Here is a 22,724-nt window from a genome sequence, read left to right on the forward strand (position 1 = left end):
CCCCTTGGTTAGGTCAAGGGTAGAGAAATACCTTGCATGGCCAAGTCTCTCAATTAATTCATCTACTCTTGGCATTGGGTATGCGTCAAACTTTGACACTTCATTCAATTTTCGGAAATCATTACAGAACCTCACTGTACCATCTGGCTTTGGGATTAGGACTATGGGATTGGACCACTCACTTTGCGACTCTTCAATCACCCCAAGTTCTAACATCTTTTTTACTTCTTCAGATATAGCTTGTCTCCTAGCTTCAGGTACCCTATATGGTTTAAAGTGAACTTGTACCTGCGGCTCAGTGACTATGTCATGTTTGATAACTGAAGTGCGCCCAGGAAAATCTTTTAGAACACATTAGTGTTTCTTGAGACAAATTCTTTTGTCTCCTGCATTTGAAATTTGGACAAAGATTCTGAAATATGCACACCTACAGTATTATTACAAGGGTTGTTTATCTTATTTGCAAACAACTCTGGGGCAACACTGCCAGGGGAACTCACTGCTGACAGAGTCTCTCTGTCCTTCCAGGGTTTGAACAAATTTATATGATACAACTGTTCAGGCTTTCTTTTACCAGGCTGGTAAACTTTATAATTTACCTCTCCCACTTTTTCTATTACCTCGTATGGCCCTTGCCACTTAGCCAGGAATTTACTTTCTACAGTGAGCACTAGCACCAACACTCGGTCACCGGGGTTAAAGGTCACCGGGGTTCTAACTTCAGCTGACCGGTTGTAGACACAACTTTGTGCCTCCTGAGCCTGCTCTAAGTGTTCTTTGACGATGGGCATGACATCAGCTATTCTGCCTTGCATGAGAGCAATATGCTCTATTACACTTCGGTAAGGGGTGGGTTCCTGTTCCCAAGTTTCCTTAGCAATGTCAAGGAGACCCCGTGGGTGTCTGCCATATGAGAGCTCAAATGGGGAGAAACCTGTTGAGGAAAGTGGTACTTCCCGAACTGCAAACATCAAATAAGGTAATAAACAATCCCAGTCCTTTCCATCCCTGCTAACCACTTTTTATAACATGCCCTTCAGTGTCTTGTTAAATCTTTCAACTAGGCCATCAGTTTGAGGGTGATACACGGAAGTACGCAGGTGTTTGATTTTCAAGAGCTTACACATTTCTTTAGTGACCTTGGACATGAAAGGAGTCCCCTGATCCGTAAGGATCTCCTTTGGTATGCCTGTGCGAGAAAACATGTAAAAAAGCTCTTTGGCAATAAGCTTAGCAGAGGTGTTTCGTAAAGGCACTGCCTCAGGATAACGTGTGGCGTAATGTAATACTACAAGTATATGTTGATGTCCCCGTGCAGACTTTACAACAGGGCCTACCAAATCCATGGCCACCCTTTCAAATGGTACTTCTATAATGGGCAAGGGTACCAGAGGACTTCTAAAATGTGACACAGGAGAGGTTAGTTGACACTGGGCAGGATTCACAAAACCTCTGTACCTCAGAAAAAATCCCTGGCCAAAAGAAACGCTGGAGGATGCGTTCTCTGGTCTTTTCAGACCCAAGATGACCTCCCAGCACATGCTTGTGTGCTAGATCCAATACCAGTCTACGATACGGTTGGGGCACCACCAGTTGCTCAACAATTACCCCACATATTTTATCTACCTGGTATAATAGATCCTGGTTAACAGCCATATGGGGAAACTATGTGGTACACCATTCAACACCTTCACATTTTCCCTTGATCGTGTCAAAGTAGGTTCTCTGAGCTGAGCAGTCCCAAATTGTCACGAGACACCTCTAAATTAGGCATATCAGGAACCTCCCCCACATATTCAGTATCACCAGCTAGAACGGCTAGAGGAAAATTATCAACTTTGTCAGTGGTCACCCCTACTGTGGGAACCTCAGAATCTGGGTCATATGGTTCAGGGGTAACCTCAATACATACATTATCAGTCAGATTTTCTCCACAGGTTACATTTCTGCTCTGCCACAAGTCCCAGAATAGGGAAAAGTCTCTTCCCAGTATCAGACTATGCATTAGTGATTTAACCACACCCACTTTATGACATGATACACCACAGGGAGTTTCTATTGTGACCCGAGCAGTTGGGTACTCTCTGGTTTCTCCATGTATGCATAGTACCCCAACAGTATGTCCACTGTATATCCCAGGGTTTACCAGAGAGCCGTGTACCAAGGTCACCAAGCTCCCAGAGTCCAACAGTGCCTCAGCTGTACAACCTCCTATGGACACAGTACACATTTGAGGTTCTAACTTAGACACAGTTTCTGCAGAATACACGGGCTGTGCAAACAGAGAAATGCGTCTGGACATATTGCAATCCATCGGCTCAGTTGTGAGGGGGCAATTAGCAACCACATGTCCAAATTCATGACACCGCCAGCACTGTACATGGCACTGTTCACCATTTTGGGACCCTGGCCTGGACCCCCAGGTCCCAGCGGAACGTGGCCCAGCTGGCTCCCCCTTTGAGCCATCTCCCCTTAAAGCATTTCTAATATCTCTAGCAATTGGTACAGTCTTACCAGTAGACTTCGGGGACCTGCTGTCCCTGCGGCTGGCATACCTGGATGATGCTTGGAGTAGGTCCTCTGTTGCACTGTACTGCTCCACGAGACTCACCAATTGGTCAGCAGTTGTAGGTCCTCCTTGTCCAATCCAGCGCTGGATCTTGGGGGATACTGACCTGATGAACTTATCCAGGACAACTTTCTCTACAATTTGACCTGGGGTACTTTCCTCAGGCTGCAGCCATTTCCTCACAAGATGGATCAGATCGTGCATCTGTGAACGGGGTGGCAAGCTCTCAGAGAAAGTCCAGTTGTGCACACGGCCTGCACGCACATGCATGTTACTCCAAGTCGAGCAATTATCTCACCCTTAAGTTTTGCATAATTTCTCGCATCTGGCTCACCCAAATCGTAGTAGGCCTTCTGCGGTTCCCCAGTTAAGAAAGGCACCACCACATCCGCCCACTGGTCGACTGGTAACTTTTCACGCTCTGCTACTCTCTCAAAGACCATGAGATAGGTTTCCACGTCATCTGTGGACATCATCTTTTGGAGTCAACTTAGTACCGCAGCCTGTGCTGTTGGTAACGCTCCCCGGCTTCCTGACACGGCAGCATTTTCACCGGTAAGTCGCAAAGCCGCTATTGCCTCACTCAGCACCGCCATTTTCTCCATTAATTGGCGATTCATCTCATCCTGCCTGGCCTGTGCCTGGTGCTGTCGTTTGTCAGCCTGTGCAAAGTTTTGCTGCTGCTGCAAAATCAGCTGTTGCTGTTGAAGAATGGCTTATCCAAACTGTTTGCCAAAGTCCTCCATTACACCAGCCATGAAGTGAACTGGCAGGTCTGTGCAACAAACTTTTTAGGCGTTTGTCTCTTTAAGACTGCATTTTTGGATCCAAGTGCCTGCATCCTCCACCATATATGGGGGTCAGCTCAATAGTAGTTAGCCCAGAAATGAGCTGAGCTCCATCACCTGGCTGAGAGCTCTATATGAAACCCATTCTGGACAGGAAGGGAATGAGGAGCCCCGCTACCAACCTGCATCCTCATTCCAATAAAATCCAGGCCCGACAACACAATTTACCAAAGTCCTCAGCAAACTATGCTTTGCTAAGGCAGACCATCTTTTCCTGGATTTCTGATATCTCACCCAGGTTCCCTAGTTGAGATATTCACCTCCCGTAGCATAGTACATGGTATATGAAAGAAACCTAGGGGAAATATAACGATTCTCTACTACTTTTCCAGTCACTCTCTCACATTGGTTAAACTGTTCTACCAGACCGTTCGTTTGCTGATGGTAAATGGACGTCCATAGTTGTTTTATGTGCAGCAACTTACAGAGTTCCCTCATCACCTTGGACATAAAAGGGGTCCCTTGGTCTGTCAAAACCTCTTTAGGTAGTCCTACTCAGGAAAACATCTCCATTAACTCCTTAGCTATGAGTTTGGCCGATGTATGTTGCAGTAGCACCGCCTCTGGGTACCGAGTGGCATAGTCTAGAATGACGTGATGATGCCCTCTGGCGGACTTCGGTACTGGGCCTATGAGGTCCATAGCTATTCAGTCAAACGGTACTTCGATAATTGGGAGAGGTACTAGGGGACTACGGAAATGTGGCTGGGGGCTAGTTATCTGGCAGGTCGGGCAAGACTTACAAAACTCTTCCACTTTTTTGAATATGCTGGGCCAGTAAAACCTCTGTAGAATACGATCCTGAGTTTTCTGCACCCCCAGGTGACCCCCGAGAACGTGTTAGTAGGCTAGATCTAACACAAGCTTGCGATAAGCCTTGGGGACCATCAACTGTTCAATAGTCTCACCCCGTAGTTGGTTTACCTGATACAACATATCCTGATGAACCACAAAACGGGGAAACACTGACTCTGCCCGAGGTTGTTGTGGTTCTCTATCTACTATTAACACATTTTCCCAGGTGCGGGATAGGGTTGGGTCCCGATGTTGGGCGATACCAAAATTATCCCCGGAGACATTGAGGTCTGCCAATTCAGGACCCGACGGCAAGTCCTCCATGTCTCCCAGTATCACACTTTAGGTGGTTGTCTCCCCCTCTTCCACCGAAGTGGCGGTCACCCCTACTGCTGGCCCTTCGTTCTCAGGTACCCAGTAGTGTTGATCGCGAATATTCTAAAATAATGACTAGAGATCACGAATTCTCGAATATATGATGAATATTCGCCCAAATATTTGCGAAATCTCGCAAATTCGAATATTGCCCCTGCCACTCATCACTGGTTCCCAGGGTTCTGATCTCCCCCCTGAGCCGGGCCACTTGGCTAGAGTTACCCCTGTCTCATGGGTATCAGTCACTCTCATAGCAGGACACAGTGCCAGGAAACCTGGGAAGTCTCTCCCTATTATAAGTTTGTAGTGTAAATTTGGGGCAACTGCCACTTCGTGAGTCCATCTGCCAGCCCCTGTGGCTGGAGACACCAGGGCGGTGGGATAGTCTTTTAAGTCTCCATGGATGCACATGACCCCGACTTTCCGGCCAGTATACTCCGCTGACCGTACCAGGGAAGCCCTTACTAGGGACACCAGACCCCCTGAGTCCAGCAGAGCCTCCGATGGACTATCCCCTACTACACCTGGCACAGGTGGATTAGAGTTTTTCGGGTACCTGCTGCACACAGCGTCCTGGCATATAGTAACTGACGGTAGCCATAGTTAGTATCCATGGGTTCCACATGATGGGGACAGTCAGCTCTTACATGGCCCGGCTCCTGACACCGCCAGCAGACTATCGGAGCCAAGTCCATAGAGGGTACACCCCGGGTGGGTTTCACTGGTACAAGTCGCTGGGTTTGGGATGGAGATTTACAGGGTTTGACTGCCCCCCTCCCAAAAGAACCCCCTGTAACAGTCTTAGTAGCCTCATAGCGATCCACCATTTCTAGGGCGTTGCCAGGAGACACCTGGCTAATCCAGTGCTGGAGAGGGAGTGGCAGAGCCCTCCAGAACATATCAGCCAATAGTCTATCCAGCATAGCCATGGGACTCAGCACATCAGGCTGTAGCCACTTTAGCAAGAGGTGGAGTAAGTCATAATACTGGGTCCTCGCAGGCTCAGCCGGCTTAAACCCCCACTGATGTACCCGCTGGGCCCGGACCATCACATTCACCCAGAGTCTTGCCAAAATATCACCCTTTACTTTTTGGTAGTCGGCAGCTTGATCGTCTGGCAAGTCGAAATACACCCGCTGGGAATCGGATGCCAGGAATGGAGCGACAACCTCAGCCCACTGGTCACAGGGTAGCGTTTCCCTGATGGCCACTTTCTCTTACATCGCCAGGTAGGTTTCGATGTCGTCTGCGGGGGTCATCTTAGGAACCGCGGCACGGACTGCTTTCCGGGCATCGTAGACGCTCAGGGTTGCTCATGCTGGGTTGCTCATGTTGTTTGCAAAGCCATCATCTGTTGTAGCAGCAACTGATTAGTCTCCTGCTGCTGCTTATTAGCCTTGCGTTGCTGCAGGTTTGTCTCTCGTTGCTGCAGATTAGCCTCCATGAGGGCCTTCACAACAGCCTCCATTTTGTCGTGGGGCACTGGTTGTAATACAGCTGGTTTAATGTACGACATACAACCGTGCCTGAAAAATGCAGAAACCAAAAATATCGGCGTTCACACCAGCCTCACTGCTCGTGCCTTCATCTGACTTATGAAGCACTGTAGGGGGGAATTTATCAGTTTGACTTGAGTCTGTGTTGGCATACTTCATGCCATATTTATCAAATGTCGCATGTTTTATACATGTGTCTTACAAAAGCTACTCCAGTTTTCATACTCCACCCTCCACCTGGAGTGAGATTGCAACTTTTTAACCACTTCCCATTGACTATAAACATCCTTACGCGGTCGGTTTATCTCTGAATGGATGTTCTGGAACGTCCTTTCAGAGTGACAGCAAGGCACCCCAGAGAGAAGGCAGGGACCGTTCCCGTGTGTCCCTGCCTTCTAGAGCACTGTATACACGTGCGCTATGCTGCTTCCTGTCCTGGCCCAGTGGTCATGTGACCGCCGGGGCCGGGAGAGTGCAGGAGCTGACGGGTTTTCCATAAACCATGATCAGCCCTGCACTGAGGCTGTACAGCTTCTCTGGGGGGGTGTATTTCCACTGTAACTGAGGCTACTATGTCAGCCCCAAATACAGGAGAAATCAATAGTAAAAAAAATAAAAAATAAAGTTAAATGTCCCCCAGAGGTCTTGTATGACCTTGTGGAGGGACAAAAAGTGTAAAATAAAAACATCACCTCATCCCGCAAAAAAATGAGCCCCCACACAAGACCATAGCCAGAAAAATAAAAAAAATATGGCTCTAAGAAAATTGCAGCACAAAAACATGATTTTTTTTCTAAAAATGCTCTTATTGTGTAAAACAAATATTTGGTATCGCTGCGTCCGTAACAATTGGCTCTACAAAAATATAACATGATCTACCCCATCAATTGAACGGTGTAAAAAAAAATAATATTAAAATGATGCCAAAACAGCTTTTTTTTTGTCACCTCACAAAAAACATATTATCAATCAAAAAGTTGTATGTTCCCCAAAATGGTTGAAATAATGTCACCTTGTCCCTCAAAAAACAAGCCCTCACACGAGACTATAGCCATAAAAATGAAAAAATATAGCTCTAAGAAAATGCCAACACAAAAACATGATTTTTTTTCTAAAAATGTTTTTATTGTGTAAAACGTAAAAAAAATAGACATATTTGGTATTGTTGCATCCGTAATGAGCGGACCTATAAAAATATTATATGATCTACCACATCAAGTAAATGGTATTAAAAAAAAAACGTTTTTTCTGTGACTTTACCTTCCAAAAAATGAGATAAAAAGCAACCAGAAAGCCAAATGTACCCCAAAATGGTGCCAATAAAAACTATAGCTTGTCCTGCACAAAATAAGCCCACATGCAGCTCATTCAACAAAAAAATATAAAAAAGGTATCGCTCTTAAAACCCTGTCAGAAATTCCATGTTAGAAAATCCAGATGCCACTCCCTCTCTTCTGAGCCCTGGCATATCCCCAAATAACAGTTTACGACCACAGTTGGGGTGTTACTGTATTCAGGAGAAAGTGGTTAGCAGATTGTGGGGGGGATATTCTCCTGTAATTTTTTGTGAAAAAGAAAGTTTGGGCCTAAAGCACAATTTTCTTGTAGAATAAATAAATTTCATTTTTCATTTTCACATCCAAGTATTAAAAGATCTATGAAACACCTGTTGAGTGAAGTGCTCGCTACACCCCTTAAAAATTCCTTTGGTGGTGTAGTTTACAAAATGTGGTCACTTTTTGGGGGTTTTGACTGTGGGGGAACCTCATGCTCTCTTTAAATGCAACATGGTGCACAAAGACCATTCCAGCAAAATCTGCCCTCCAAAAACCATTTGGCGCTCCTTGTCTTCTGTGCCCTGTCGTGTGCCCAAGCAGATGACAGGGGTGTTTCTGCCAACTGCAGAATCATGGTAATAAATATCCAGATTTGTTTTGTTGTTTACCCTTGCTGTGTTCCAGGAAAAAATGTATTACATTTTCTATTAATGTGGATGCGGAGAGCACATAGTCCCCATGGAGAATGAATGGGTCCGCACCCGTTTCGCAATTTGCGGAACAGATGCGGACCCATTATACGGACGTGTGAATGGAGCCTTAATGTTGATGATTATAGCTTACAGCTAATAAAAACCCACTGACTTTGGACTTGATATAACACAGTGGACCAACACCAGCAGATGACATGGCTCCCCAAACCTTCACTGACTGTGGAAACCTCTTACTGGACCTCAAGCAGTATGGATTGTGGCCTCTCCACTCTTCCTCCAGACTCTGGGACCTTGATTTCCACGTGAAATGCAAAATTGACTTTCTTCTGAAAACAGGACTTTGGACCACTGAGCAACAGTCCAGTTCTTTTTCTCCTTAGCCCAGGTTAAGATGCTTCTGATGTGGTCTCTAGGTCATGAGTGGTTTGACACAAGGAATGTGACAGTTGTAGTCCATGTCCTGGGTATGGCTGTGTGTGGTGGCTTTTAAAGCACTGACTCTAGCCGCAGTCCGCTTGAGAATCTCCCCCAAATTCTTGAATTACCTTTTCTGGACAATCCTTTCAAGGCTGCGGTAATCCCTGTTGCTTGTGCACTTTTTTCCACACTTTTTTCTTCCTCTAAACTGAATATGCTTGGACACAGCACTCTGTGAGCAGCCAGCAATGATCTTTTGTGGCTTACCCTCCTTGTTGAGGGTGTCAATGACTGTGTTCTGGACAACTGTCAAGTCAACAGTCTTCCTCATGATTGTGAAACCTACTGTACCAGACTGAGAGACCAGTTAAAGGCTTGCACTCTTGCAAGTGTTTTATGTTGATTACAGCTGATTACAGTGTGACACCATGAGTCCACAATATTGAACTTTTTCACAATATTCAAATTTTCTGAGATACTGACTTTTGGGTTCTTAATCAACATTAAAGAGTAACTAAACTTTTGATTACATTTTTGTTAAAAATGCCTTTAATGCCATAATAATACTTTTTGTAATATACTTTAAGAAATTCTGTATTTCTAATAGACTTTCATCACCCTAAGGCCTCATGCACACGAGGACCCATTGATTTTTAATGGGTCCGTTGAAAACTCAGCTAATGCACCGTTTGCCATCCGCGTCCGCGATCCGTGGTTCCTGTATCCTGTTCAGTCATGCTGGTAGTTGTAGTTTAGCAACATCTAGAGGGCCGCAGGTTGGCCATCCCTGAAATAGACAAATAGTGGACAATTACCTACAGTTTTCAAACAGGTTTATGGAATAGTCCAAAAAACACTTACGCCCTTAATTCCATGACTGGTGTAAGGAACTGCAATTGTTCCGTGTATAAATAGGGCCGTTTATGCGACCCTCCTTCTCCACTGCGGCCCTTCAAATTGAGTTACCGACGGAATTGGTCACGACAACTATTCCAGCGTGTTTTGGTCTGTTTGACTAAAAGTTTGTATAAAAGTTGTGTTTAAAAAAATTGAAAAAAATATAACTTTCAGGTAACATCAAATGATGAGTGAAAACTGGAAAAGCTTCAAATACATGCTCAAAAGGGGATAAGAAAAAGCACAGAGTACAGTAGGGCCTATCTCACTAACGGGCTGTATATCAGTCAAAGATATCCATGTGCCGCCCACTGTCACTACATGTCCCAGTCTGAGTTATGTCTGTGTACACATGTAATGCTTTTGTACATCGTTTAGCAGGGATTAATATGGTTGGCGCTTACACTGTCACCTGACCAGGCCAAACACCACAGCACAAAAACAATGTCGTTTGCTAAATGTCACAACAGGTGTGGCGAACAGCGTTTGAAAACGTACAGGAACAGTAAATGCACATGAAAATACACACCAGGGCTATGTCGGACAGTACATTGTGGTACTGATGTGGACCAATGGATACTAATGTGTAGGACATGGATGAAGGAGGTGAATATTGTGAATAGGCCTTTCACAATATAATAATATGTTTGGAAAGGGAACAGATGTCTCCATATGAATTCTAACAGGCCCACATGTGTCCAAAACTGTTACGGCCACACGCTGTGTATAGATCAGTACTGTGTGCTGGAGAAAAGGTCCTGACATGCATTAAAAATGTCCCAGGGACACAAGGGCAGGGACACAAGGGCAGGGACACAAGGGCAGGGACACAAGGCTAGGGACACAAGGCCAGGGACACAAGGGCAGGGACACAAGACTAGGGACACAAGGGCAGTGACACAAAGCTAGGGACACAAGGCCAGGGACACAAGTGCTAAATCTGCACGACCTCTTCTGTCTGATCGGTTCCATTCGCCAGGCTTCATCCTTCAGGTTACTTTTTCCCAGGACGCATCTTTTTTTAGTTTGTCATGATATATATTGGTCCTTGTGTCCCAGAGCTCTGGGCGTTCATGGACCAGAGTGATACGTTTTTCAACATCCCAGCTTGGCATTATGTAAGGAGCACTTGACAAACAAATCACCAGGATAATGTCTCCCAAGTATATGGCCAAAACCAGTTTTCAAAGTACCTGTACAAGTTCACAGGTTTCCCAGCAACCATCCGTTAAAAAAAAAACGGATGACATATGGATGGCTTCCGTTAGTCATCCGCATTTTTTGTGGACCCATTGACTTCAATGGGCGTGCAAAATGTTTATTGCGGACAAGAATAGGACATGCAATACTTTTTTTTGCGGGCGGGAAACACGGACAGCGGACGCGGAAAAGAAATGGTTGACTACACCGCAATTTTAATGGCTCCATAGAAATGCATGGGTAACCATCTGATCAGCCCAAAAAAATAGAACGGACACAAAAGGGGCTCTTGGAAGGGGTATCTCTATTAAAAATTCAAAAAGCCTTAATAAAGTATATTACAAAAAGTATTATTATGGCATTAGGGACATTTTACCAAAAATGTAATCAAAAGTTTAGTTACTCTTTAAAAGAAATAGATCACTCTTTTCCAGGCTTTTACTATTGATGCCCCCCCCCCCTGCTGATTAGCTGCATGAGGTGACGGCGCGCAGTGCGCACGTGCCATCTCCCTGCCTGTCCACTGCTACGGCTGTCTATGGTCTTTGTTATAGACTGCAGCATCAGACAGGAAGAGAGTAGGGAGACGGCACATGCACAGTGAGAGCCGTCTCCTCATGCAGCTGATCGTCGGGGGTGTCGGACACCCGCCAATCTGATATTGATGTCCTATTCTGAGGATAGGTCATTAATATGAAAAAGCCTGGACAACCCCTTTAAGCTATGATGAAGTGCACACCCCATCATACATTGGGTCCATCCTCCTGTAGTCCGGTCGCCTACAATGCGTACAGCTGCCATGATTTCCGTCATTTACACCAGAAAACTGGCATAATCGATAATTGTGCCAGGTCTAACGCCCCTGCTGACACTGCGCCCTGGTGAGGCGGTGTAGAAATGCTATTTCTGCCAGTAGACGGGTCATCAAAAAGATCCCAGTAGGTTCTGGGTGGGCCAGCTCTGCTCCTCAAACGGAAAGAAACAGCGGCAACGGGAACGGCGCCTGAACATGACTGATGCGCAAAAGCAGCCATTTAAAGGGGTTGTGCGGGTTCAGAGCTGAACCCGGACATACCTCCATTTTCCCCCAGGCAGCCCCCCTGACTTGAGCATCGGAGCAGTTCATGCTACAATGCTTTCCTTTGCCCTGCGCTAAATCGCACAGGGCAAAGCCATTTTCAAAAGTTCCGGTAATGTACCGGGCTCTCCAAGCGGCTGCCAGGAAGCCCGGTGGCGTCACCGGCACTGATGGGCGGGCTTCAACGCTGCCCTAGCCAGTAAAACGGCTATGGCAGCACTAAAGCACGCCCATCTGAGCCGGTGACGTCACCGAACACACTGCCGGGGTGGAAGCTTCCACCCAGCAGTGTGTTATTGTAAACAAAAGAGCCAGTGCCCTGCGCTATCTAGAGCATGGCAAGGGAGCGCATCAGAGCATGAGATGCTCCGATGCCAACATCAGGGGGGCTGCCGGAGTGAAAATAAGGGTATGTCCGGGTTCAGCTCTTAACCTGGACAACCCCTTTAACAAAAGGGGGATTAAAACCGACATCCTGTTCCTCTGACAGAACAGGATACCGGAGAAGTCAGCCCTAATCATAAGGGCTCTTTCACACGAGTGGTTGCCGTGCGGGTAATCCACTGCGTGAAAGACAGCCAAGCCCCACTCTGGACAGCAGACACGGAGCATTAAGGGTACTGTCACACTAGCGGTTTTCTTTTCCGGCATTGAGTTCCGTCACAGGGGCTCTATACCGGAAAATAACTGATCAGGCATATCCCCATGCATTCTGAATGGAGAGCAATCCGTTCAGTTTGCATCAGGATGTCTTCAGTTCAGTCGTTTTGACTGATTAGGCAAAAGAGAAAACCGCAGCATGCTACGGTTTTATCTCCGGCGAAAAAAACTGAAGACTTGCCTGAATGCCGGCATTTTTTCCCATTGGAATGTATTAGTGCCGGATCCGGCATTCAGAATACCGGATCCGTCCTTCCGTTCTGCGCATGCACAGACTGAAAAAAAGGTGAAAAAAATAAATGCCGGATCCGTTTTGCCGGATGACACAAGAAAGACGGATCCGGCATTTTTAAGACTGATCAGGATCCTGATCAATCTTACTAATGCCATCAGTTAGCATACATTTTGCCTAATCCGGCAGGCAGTTCCGGCGACGGAACTGCTTGCCGGATCTCTCTGCCGCAAGTGTGAAAGTAGCCTTAGGCCTCTTTCACACTTGCGTTGTCCAGATCCGGCGTGTACTCCACTTGCCGGAATTACACACCGGATCCGGAAAAACGCAAGTGTACTGAAAGCATTTGAAGACGGATCTGTCTTCAAAATGCGTTCAGTGTTACTATGGCAGCCAGGACGCTATTAAAGTCCTGGTTGCCATAGTAGTAGTGGGGAGCAGTATACTTACAGTCCGTGCGGCTCCCGGGGAAATCCAGAATGACGTCAGAGCTGCGCATGGATGATGTGCCATGCGATCACGTCATCCATGCGCTTGGGGCGCCCTGACGTCACTCTGGAGCGCCCCGGGAGCCGCACGGCCGGCAAGTATACTGCTCCCCCGCTCCGCTCTACACTTTACCATGGCTGCCAGGACTTTAGCGTCCCGGCAGCCATGGTAACCATTCAGAAAAAGCTAAACGTCGAATCCGGCAATGCGCCGAAACGACGTTTAGCTTAAGGCCGGATCCGGATCAATGCCTTTCAATGGGCATTAATTCCGGATCCGGCCTTGCGGCGGCAAGTGCTCAGGATTTTTGGCCGGAGCAAAGAGCGCAGCATGCTGCAGTATTTTCTCCAGCCAAAAAACGTTTCGGTCCTGAACTGAAGACATCCTGATGCATCCTGAACGGATTTCTCTCTATTCAGAATGCATGGGGATAAAACTGATCAGGATTCTTCCGGCATAGAGCCCCGACGGCGGAACTGTATGCCGGAAGAAAAGAACGCAGGTGTGAAAGAGCCCTTAGCGTTTTTCTTTTCCGGCATAGAGTTCCATCACAGGGGCTCTATACCGGAAAATAATTGATCAGGCATATCCCCATGCATTCTGAATAGAGAGCAATCCGTTCAGGATGCATCAGGATGTCTTCAGTTCAGTCATTTTGACTGATCAGGCAAAAGAGAAAACCGTAGCATTCTACGGTTTTATCTCCGGCGAAAAAAAACTGAAGACTTGACTGAATGAGAAAAAAAAAGGTCCGTTTTGCCTGATGACACCGGAAAAACGGATCCGGTATTGCAATGCATCTTTCTGACTGATCAGGCATTTTTCAGACTGATCAGGATCCTACACATTCCCCAGCTTCTCCTGAGTACGGCGATACCACATGTGTGACACTTTTTTGCAGCCAAGATGCGCAAAGGAGCCCAAATTCTAAAGAGCACTCAGGGCATTTTTAACACATTTGGATTTCAAACTACTTCTCACACTTTAGGGCCCCTAAAATGCCAGGGCAGTATAACTACCCCACAAGTGACCCCATTTTGGAAAGAAGACACCCCAAGGTTTTTCGTGATGGGCATAGTGAGTTCATGGAAGTTTTTATTTTTTGTCACAAGTTAGTGGAATATGAGACTTTGTAAGAAAGAAAAAAATCATCATTTTCCGCTAACTTGTGACAAAAAATAAAAAGTTCTATGAACTCACTATGCCCATCAGTGAATACCTTAGGGTGTCTACTTTCAGAAATGGGGTCATTTGTGGGGTTTTTCTACTGTTTGGGCATTGTAGAACCTCAGGAAACATGACATGTGCTCAGAAAGTCAGAGCTGCTTCAAAATGCGGAAATTCACATTTTTGCACCATAGTTTGTAAACTTTTGCGCAAACCAATAAATATACACTTATTGCATTTTTTTATCAGACATGTAGAACAATACATTTTGAGAAAAATTTATATAGAAATGTTTTTTTTTTTTTTTTTTTAAATGAAAGTGAAAAAAGTCATTGTTTTGCAAACATTTCGGTAAATTTCGATTAATAACAAAAAAAGTAAAAATGTCAGCAGCAATGAAATACCACCAAATGAAAGCTCTATTAGTGAGAAGAAAAGGAGGTAAAATTCATTTGGGTGGTAAGTTGTATGACCGAGCGATAAACGGTGAAAGGAGTGTAGTGCCGAAGTGTAAAAAGTGCTCTGGTCATGAAGGGTGTTTAAGCTGGGGGGGGGGGCTGAAGTGGTTAAAAGATTCGGGGACAGAACTGCCTGCCGGAATCCTCTGCCGCAAGTGTGAAAGTCGCCTAACATGACTGATAGTGCTCCGTGCCGCTCGACTACAAAATGGTGAGATCAAGTTGTCCCCGGGATTTTGTAGTAAAGAGATCGCAGAGACGCACGGAGCTCGGTGTCGGGAACGCGGCTTGGCTCTCTGTCACGTAGCGGATTACCCCTCGAGCTCTAACTCTCTGGGGCGTGTTCACATTATGATCATACTTTCCATGTGGTTTAACCCCCCTGAGGCCAGGACAACAACTCCCAGCCATTATCCCAGAAAACACACTATCCAACCAGGAGTAATGGAGCCCAGTCTCCACGTCGTGCTCAGGAAGTTACTCAGGGCAGGGAGGAGGGAGGAAACCATGACTAGTAGCCCCCTCATGTGTCACGGGGGTTCCCGGTGACCACCCTCAGTCACATGACCGCCGAGTGCGGGGGCAGGAAGTTTAGCTGGGGGAGGTGTCCGCTCAGTCTGAAGAAGCAACAGGCAGGGAGAGGCAGCAGTGCAGGAGAGGCGCAGCAGAGGTGAGTGTGTTCGCGCGGACTCCCTGGGAACGACGGGGTTAAGCCCCACTGCAGCGCGGGGACGGGAGTTATTAATATTCGCGCTGCTTAACTCTTTCCGCGCTGCTTTCGGGCAGGGTGTAGCAGGGCTCGTCCAATGTACCGTGTGCTATATAACGCCCTGCCGTCCTCTCTTGTGCAGACACGGCAGCAAGATGACGGTGGAAGGAGGGATGAAGTGTGTCAAGTATCTCGTCTTCATATTCAACTTCTTGTTCTGGGTAAGTGTCTGTGTTACTACATCCTCATCCTCCTCATCATGTGATGTTTCCAGGGGGTCCCTCCAGTCCTTGTCTTCCGCTGGTGGCCTAGACTAAGCCTCTACAGGTGCAGCATAACCCCCAGGTGTGGTCGGATCAGTAACAGCTGGCAGTCCTTGGTTCCTGCATGCTACCATGGCCGCCTGGAACGCTTTCCTGCCAACCGGTCATCACCCATCCTATGCCAACCATTGGTTGTTATCGTTGGGGTCGTCGGCTGGCGGATTGGAAAACGGATGGCGGGAGGTTTTTAATCCACTGTGTAGCAAAACGATAACGCCTCCAATGATATTGGCCCCAGAGTACGTTGTGGGCCCTGACTATAGGGGCCAATGTGGGTGACTGTATGAATGGCTGACATTGTGATCGCGTGCGGAGGTGGGCAGCGGGGACATTGCAATTCTTCTTCCTCTGCCAAATGGATTTGTTTTCTGTGTTTCCCGACTGCACAAAAAGGTAAAACCATTGGTTATGTGGTCAGCTGGCAGCGATTTCCCCGGATGCCTCCATACCTAGTTAAAGGGGTTGTCCACGATTTGAAAAACATGGCTGCTTCCAGGAGCGTATTGGCCATAGACCTTACAGGGACATTTCCTGGTGGGCCGATGCCTGGGACCTCCTCGCGGCCGGCCAGTGAAGTTTTTTTGGAATGGATTTTGTGATGACTGTGTGGCGCTGTCACGGTGGTATAATGTGCCACAATATGGTACTGTGGATCTGACGACAAAACAGGACGATTTTTTTATTTTTATTTTCCCAGCGCCACTACTCCACTATAAGTTCACAGTCCGCACCTGGCTGCTTCCTTCCAAAAACGGCACCACCCCTGTTCACAGGTTGTGTGCGGTATTGCAGCTCTGTCCCCATTGACTCCAGAGTCCGGCTGTAATACCAGAGACAGTCTGTGGACAGGGGTGGTGCGGAAGGAAGCTGCCATGCTGGACAACCCCTTTTGTTTTGGTGGATCAGGCATGTCGTTTAGTAGGTGGAGGTATAAGTAGCAAAAGATTGGACAAGGTAAAACGTCCTAGTCTTGCGCCCCCTGTGGGAGACATGGGGGCACAGCTCAGATACACCTTCCTTTGTCCAACTATCTAGTGCATATGACCGATGCAGGTCACGGTCCGGGTTTAGTGGGTGTCTATGTAAATGGTGCCCTTTAGAAAGCTCTTCGCACCTCCTCGGACGTCGGCTTGGCTGTGTGATTTCAGCGCGTGTTCAGATCAGTTCTTCTCTCCACCACTTGTGTAGATTGCACAACAGTAGTCTTATAATTATATGTAGCAGAGCTGCGCTGCTTCTGTTACCCTTGTAGGCCGTGTTCACATCTGCATTGGAGCCTCTGTCACAGATGCCTTAAACAATGCTATACAAAATGTGTTAAAATGCCAGGCTGCATGACAGAAGCCTGAGGGACACCATTAAAGTCAATGGAGTCCGGTATTTTCATTGTTCTGGAGTAAAAGCGTTAATGTGTATGTAGTGAACAGTACTGTGCTGCTGCTGCTCTGATGTCTGATTTCAGGGTACTTTCACACTTGCGTTGTGAGGGTCCGGCAGGCAGTTCCGTTGCCTAAACTGCCTGTTGGATCTGGAAATCCGTGTGCAAACAGATAGCATTTGTAGACAGATGCGGATCTGTCTCTCAAATGCATTGCAATACCCGATTCATCTCTCTGGTGTCGTCCGGAAAAAAACTTTTCCAGTTTTCCGCAACACTTGGTGCTGGATCCGGCATTAATGCATTTCAATGGAAAATAAATATTCCGTAATTTTGGCAGGAGAAAATGCTGCAGTATTTTCTCCGGCCAAATACCGTAAGCGTGACTGAGCGGGAGACATCCTGAACGGATTGCTCTCCATTCAGAATGCATTAGGATAAAACTGATGTTTTTCTGGTATTGAGCCCCTAGGACTGAACGCAATACCTGAAAACTTTAACGCAAGTGTGAAAGTACCCTGAATTGTGTGTATGTGTAATGCCCCCAATTGGCACTACCACTCCTACGCCCTGCTTCTATGTATGCCAATATCATTTCATCTATGGATTTATTCCAAGTCCTCCACGTTGTGCATTTCCTATTTCTATATCAACTGTATATGTTCATGTAATGTACATGGTTCACCAGTAGGTGGCAGCAAACATGGCACAGCTACAGTTAGAGAGAATAGAACCCTTCTTTCTATTCTAACCCTCTCTCTAATGAAGGGTGGACACTAGTTAGTTAATAGTCAGTCCTAGCTTAGCCCAAGCTAGGTGAAGGTGTGCAAGGCCACCTCTATTCGGGATGTACCCAAACTAAGCCAGCCAGAGCGCCCTAAGCTCAGCTGGACATGGAGGCAGAAGCTTGAAGCCAGGAAGAAAGTTCCCTGGTATAACTTAAGAGACAGACTACTGAAGGAAAGTGCAGCATACAGCAAGGCTGAGTTATATAGCCAGCCTGTCAGTACAGATGTAGCAGAGACGAGTTTGCCTGCCAGTTTTAATGCTAAAGCCTGCTGGGACCAAGGCAAAGTCTCTGTTTTGCTATTTGTCTGCTTCGGAGCCGATGCCTGGGGTCCAGTCATATCCAGGTAGGAGCACCGTGACACACTCAACATAAAGGGACATTATAGGGCCATTCCTACAACTGGGTACCCCTGTTCCACATCAAGTTGGGCCCTGGGAGGCGGCCCGTTGCATATGTATAGATGTTTATTATATTGGTTGTATATATTGATTGTTTTGTGACTTTTCTCCACAAAAACTGGTTTTGAACCGCTACATGCTGTCTATTCTTGTAAATTGAATCTAAATTCTTGTAATAGTTGTGTCGTTTACAGTGAAAATACTGGTATTTCCAGTTTTAACACGCCATACGGTTTTATACACGCAGATTTCTGACCGATCTTAAAGGGAACCTGTCACCTGGATTTTGTGTATAAAGCTGAGGACATCGCCGCTAGCACATCCGTAATACCCAGTCCCCATAGCTCTGTGTGCTTTTTATTGTGTAAAAAAAACAACTATTATATATATATGTAAATGAGGCTACTGGCGTTTCCGGAGCCCAGCCACGCCCACTGTGAAGGAGCCCAGCACCGCCCCGCATACTCCGAATCTCCTCCTTGCTCCCTGACGTCACAAAGCTAGAGCGCCGTAATTTCGCCATGCGTGAGGCATCCGTTTTAATGTATACAAAAAACGTATGGGGAAAAAACATTATGTGAACCCACCCTTAATTACCAGTAATATCAGTCCTAAAGGACCACCAGGTCAAACAGGGTGGCACTCACGTGGTCGCAAACTGTAGCAGCTCATGATCACTACCATTTTCAAATTGAATTATAGGAGGATCCTTCAGATTGCTGTGGAGTCCGAGTCAGGGCTAGATTTGGGTGGAGTTGATAGAAATGTATGACTCTTAAATCAGCTTAAGGTATTATTTATTTATACTGTAGAATTTATAAGCTTTCATAACATTTAGAAAAGTTTAGATATTTTAATCCTAAATATATTTTATGTTCTATCAGTCTAAGGCTACTTTCACACCTGCGTTAGGTGCGGATCCGTCTTGTATCCGTTCAAAACGGATCTGTTTGCATTATTCTTTTTAAAAAAAAAAGTGTAAGTCAAAACGGATCCGTCCCCATTGACTTACATTGTAAGTCAGGACGGATCCGTTTGGCTCCGCATCGCCAGGCGGACACCAATACGCTGCAAGCAGTGTTTTGGTGTCCGCATATAGAGTGGAATGGAGGCAGAATGGAGCCAAACTGATGCATTCTGAACAGATACTTATCCATTCAGAATGCATTGGGGCTGAACTGATCCGTTTTGAACTGTTTGCGAGAGCCCTGAAACAGATCTCACAAACGGAATTCAAAAGGCCAGTGTGAAAGTAGCCCAAGTGTCCTAGTGGTGATAGATGATCAGTTCTCTCCTCTCCTGTCCCTTATACTACATATCTTCATGCTGCTCCAAGGCCCTTAGTTACAGTGGCCGGACCTGGGCTGCAGGTGCTCCGTAGAGAAGACCCCAGGAGGACGTTCAATACTGGGCGTGCTAGACAGAACAGGAGGACACCATTAAAGGGGTTGTCCAGGAATAAGTAACCTTTCACAGGTCCCTCAGCCCGCCTCTGCTATGGAGAGAATCCTACCTGCCTGGAAGATGGACACACGGAGCCCGCAGGACCAGAGGCTGGATAGCAGGTAAGTAGGATTCTTTCCATAGCGGCGGCTCCTGTGAAGAGTTTTATATTCCCGGACAACCCTTTTATGCTGGCGCTGAATACAGCAGCTACCAGGACATGCCTATAATTTATAGGGCTCCATAGTTACCATTTTACTGCAGGGTTTATTACTAAATTATTAGCCATTTATGAAGGAGTTGGAACTTTTGCTTTCTGTCCCCACGGAGCTGCGTGAAACTGCTGTTTCATCGCAAAACCACATAACGGATTGTAGTGGCCATGCAGGTTTGTGAATGATCAGCTGGCACCTTAGGCCGCCCCGCACCCAGGGCGGTGGGAACGCTTCCTATAGCATATTATGTGTTGCCTGTGTGGAGTGAATCCAAGTTGTGTAATGTACATTTAAATTCACTTTCCCGGCCTGAACTAGAAGTACGGGTTTCGCTGGCGTCTCTTATAATTGTCTGTTTTTGGTTGGTGAAAAGGAGAAGGATGATTGCACGAAGGAAAAGCAAGGAAAGCCATAATCATGTGGTCGGTGGAATGTGACTGTAGCATACTGAACGGCAGTGTAGTTGGAATTTCTGATTATTTCTCCATGAAAGCATGTCCTATTTAGGGTTCGGCTACACGGTGATCTTGGTCGTGCCCTAGGATCGCAGTGTAGCAGGGCATAGAAGTGCGGTCGCAAAGCGACTTGAACGTTGACCGCAGCCCCAGAATTGGCAGGATTGGACTCTTTGCATTTCTTGGCTTGCTGCAAACATAAAAAAAAAAAAAAATACCAATAATAATACACCACCTCCTCAGTTTACAGGTTGGAGGTGGTATTGCAGTTCAGTCCTGTTCTGATGAGTTACATTACAATTCGTGGACCGGTGTGGGGCTGTTTCTAGAACAAGGAAGCCCTGTTTCTGCTTGTCTTTTATTCTCTGGTTTGTCTGCATTAAAGCATTGTTATCCTAATCTACTGGGGGGGCTGGTAAAAGGATATCACCGTTGCCATCCCCTCCGATCCAGCGCTGCTGCTCCTCCCTCTTTCCAGGGCTGCAGCCAGTGACCTCTATTGTGGTGGCAGCAGCAGTGCCATCTTGTATACCTGTGCAGCCAATCACTGGCCTCAGCGGTGACGTGTCCCCTAGTGACACGTCATTGCCCGGTCACATACTGATAGGTATACGGCACTGCTGAGCCAGGCTTTGGCTGCAACAGCGCACATTACCCAGTTTGGATGTGTACAAGCCTGGGACCGGAAGCATGGCTGCGAGGCACCTCAGTACTGGGATGAAGTGGTGGGCAGTAAGTGAATAGATTACTGTGCAGTCAATTGTGAAACGTTTCCTAAAGCTGGAATACCCCTTTAAGCAGCCCATAAGCTATAGATCCTGGTGGGTAGAACATAGAACCATCTAGTGTACAGGGATGCAGATGTATAACCAGGATGTGGTGTGGGTGCGGGGCAAAGCCCCTATGCCATAGACGACTCTGGTGTTTATAGATGGGATTTGGTTGGTAGAGTGCTTGTTGCCATTTTTTATTTATATTTTGCATCAGGGCCCACTTTAATTGAACTCCTTAGTTCGCTCTTGCTCTAATTAACTTTTTGCCGCATGGGATTCTCTAACCATCGTACCCTCATCCTGCACTTCTATTAAGTTTCCCATCAGAAGGCCTTCATCCTAATAAAGTTTTCTGCGGTGATTTGTACACTGGGCTTTGTCGAGGGTTTTTGTTAATGAATTGTCAGAAGTGATTTTATTAAACTCCAACTAAATGGCCGTTCCTCTCGCACACGCCATACGAATGTTCTGGATACATCTGGTCATCATCATTGTAAAACTGCACACTTTCCATTTAAAAAGAAAGTGATTGTTTCGTCAGAAAACGCTTGTGGCAGACGTAGCCTTCGCGCTAGTATAGATTACAGACTTCAGATATCTTCAGCAGGCTCACAACTTTTAGTAGTAAAAACCACGCATGTATTTGTTTTATGAAGAATTTCTACCAGAAACGTCTTGATGATAAATTTCATAAAAATAAATGTTTGTGAAGGCAAGGTTTGTTTGCCTTGGCGTATAAGTGAATAAAAGTGTACAGTCCCTTTAAGTGGCCCCATAGTTAAAAGGGAGAGTCCAGTAGTGTCACCGTGGGGCCTAGTTAGATACTGAGGTACCTCAACCACTGTCCTTGCCTACTTGCCCAATCTGTCCTAAATGACAGCGCACAACTGGTCGGCAGTCCCTCCTTGAGTAAGTGTTGGGGCCTATATGGAAACAAAATAATTTGTTCCGGATTTTTGCGGACCACACATGGCTGGCACTATGATAGAAATGACTTCTTGTCTGCGATTGCAGACAAGAATACTTTCTCTATTTTTCTTGCAGTGCTGCGGAACGGAAATACTGATGCAGACCCAATTATTCGGTTGTCTGAATGAGCCCTAAATGATAGGCCCGCTCACCCATTACTTGCTGGGCTATTCAGATATTTTTTATTTTCATTTCTGAAATAAAAGGGTGTCCTGCGACTTTTGACTTGCTGTGTAAAAGACTATTTATTATGTGTGAAGGGTTAAGGTGATGGAAATAGCTTAAAGGGGTTTCCTGATCATAGTGTTTATGGCCTATCCTCTGAATAGGCCTTCAAGATCAGATCAGTGGGAGCCCAAGTCTCATCAGCTTTGTTGAGGATATGTTTACAGGACCATGGTGCTTGTGCTGCGATCTCTTTATTGTTTATCTCTGTCCTGAAGAGCTGCTTCTAAAACTGCTGATTGGCGAGCGTCCTTCTTGCTGCTGCCACCAGGGAGCATTTTATGAGCATTACGCTCCCCCTAGTGGTGGCGGAGGCAACTAGAAATGTATAATTTTACTGTCTGTACTGAAGATTTGAAGCTCTGTATCAGAAAA

General features: G+C 46.3%; 1 protein-coding gene across 1 annotated transcript in view; it reads left to right on the forward strand.

Annotated features, from left to right (window-relative positions):
* Positions 1 to 15,219: 15,219 nt before the first annotated feature.
* The window catches only part of CD63 (CD63 molecule), a 33,589-nt gene continuing 26,084 nt past the window's right edge, over positions 15,220 to 22,724 (forward strand). Inside the window, exons 1-2 of the mRNA XM_044285141.1 lie at positions 15,220 to 15,341; positions 15,523 to 15,601. Coding sequence (XP_044141076.1) covers positions 15,235 to 15,341; positions 15,523 to 15,601 — 186 coding nt within the window. The 5' untranslated portion in view covers positions 15,220 to 15,234. The remainder of the gene's footprint in view (positions 15,342 to 15,522; positions 15,602 to 22,724) is intronic.

This window comes from Bufo gargarizans, chromosome 3, assembly GCF_014858855.1.
Source record: "Bufo gargarizans isolate SCDJY-AF-19 chromosome 3, ASM1485885v1, whole genome shotgun sequence".
Classification (NCBI taxonomy): domain Eukaryota; kingdom Metazoa; phylum Chordata; class Amphibia; order Anura; family Bufonidae; genus Bufo; species Bufo gargarizans.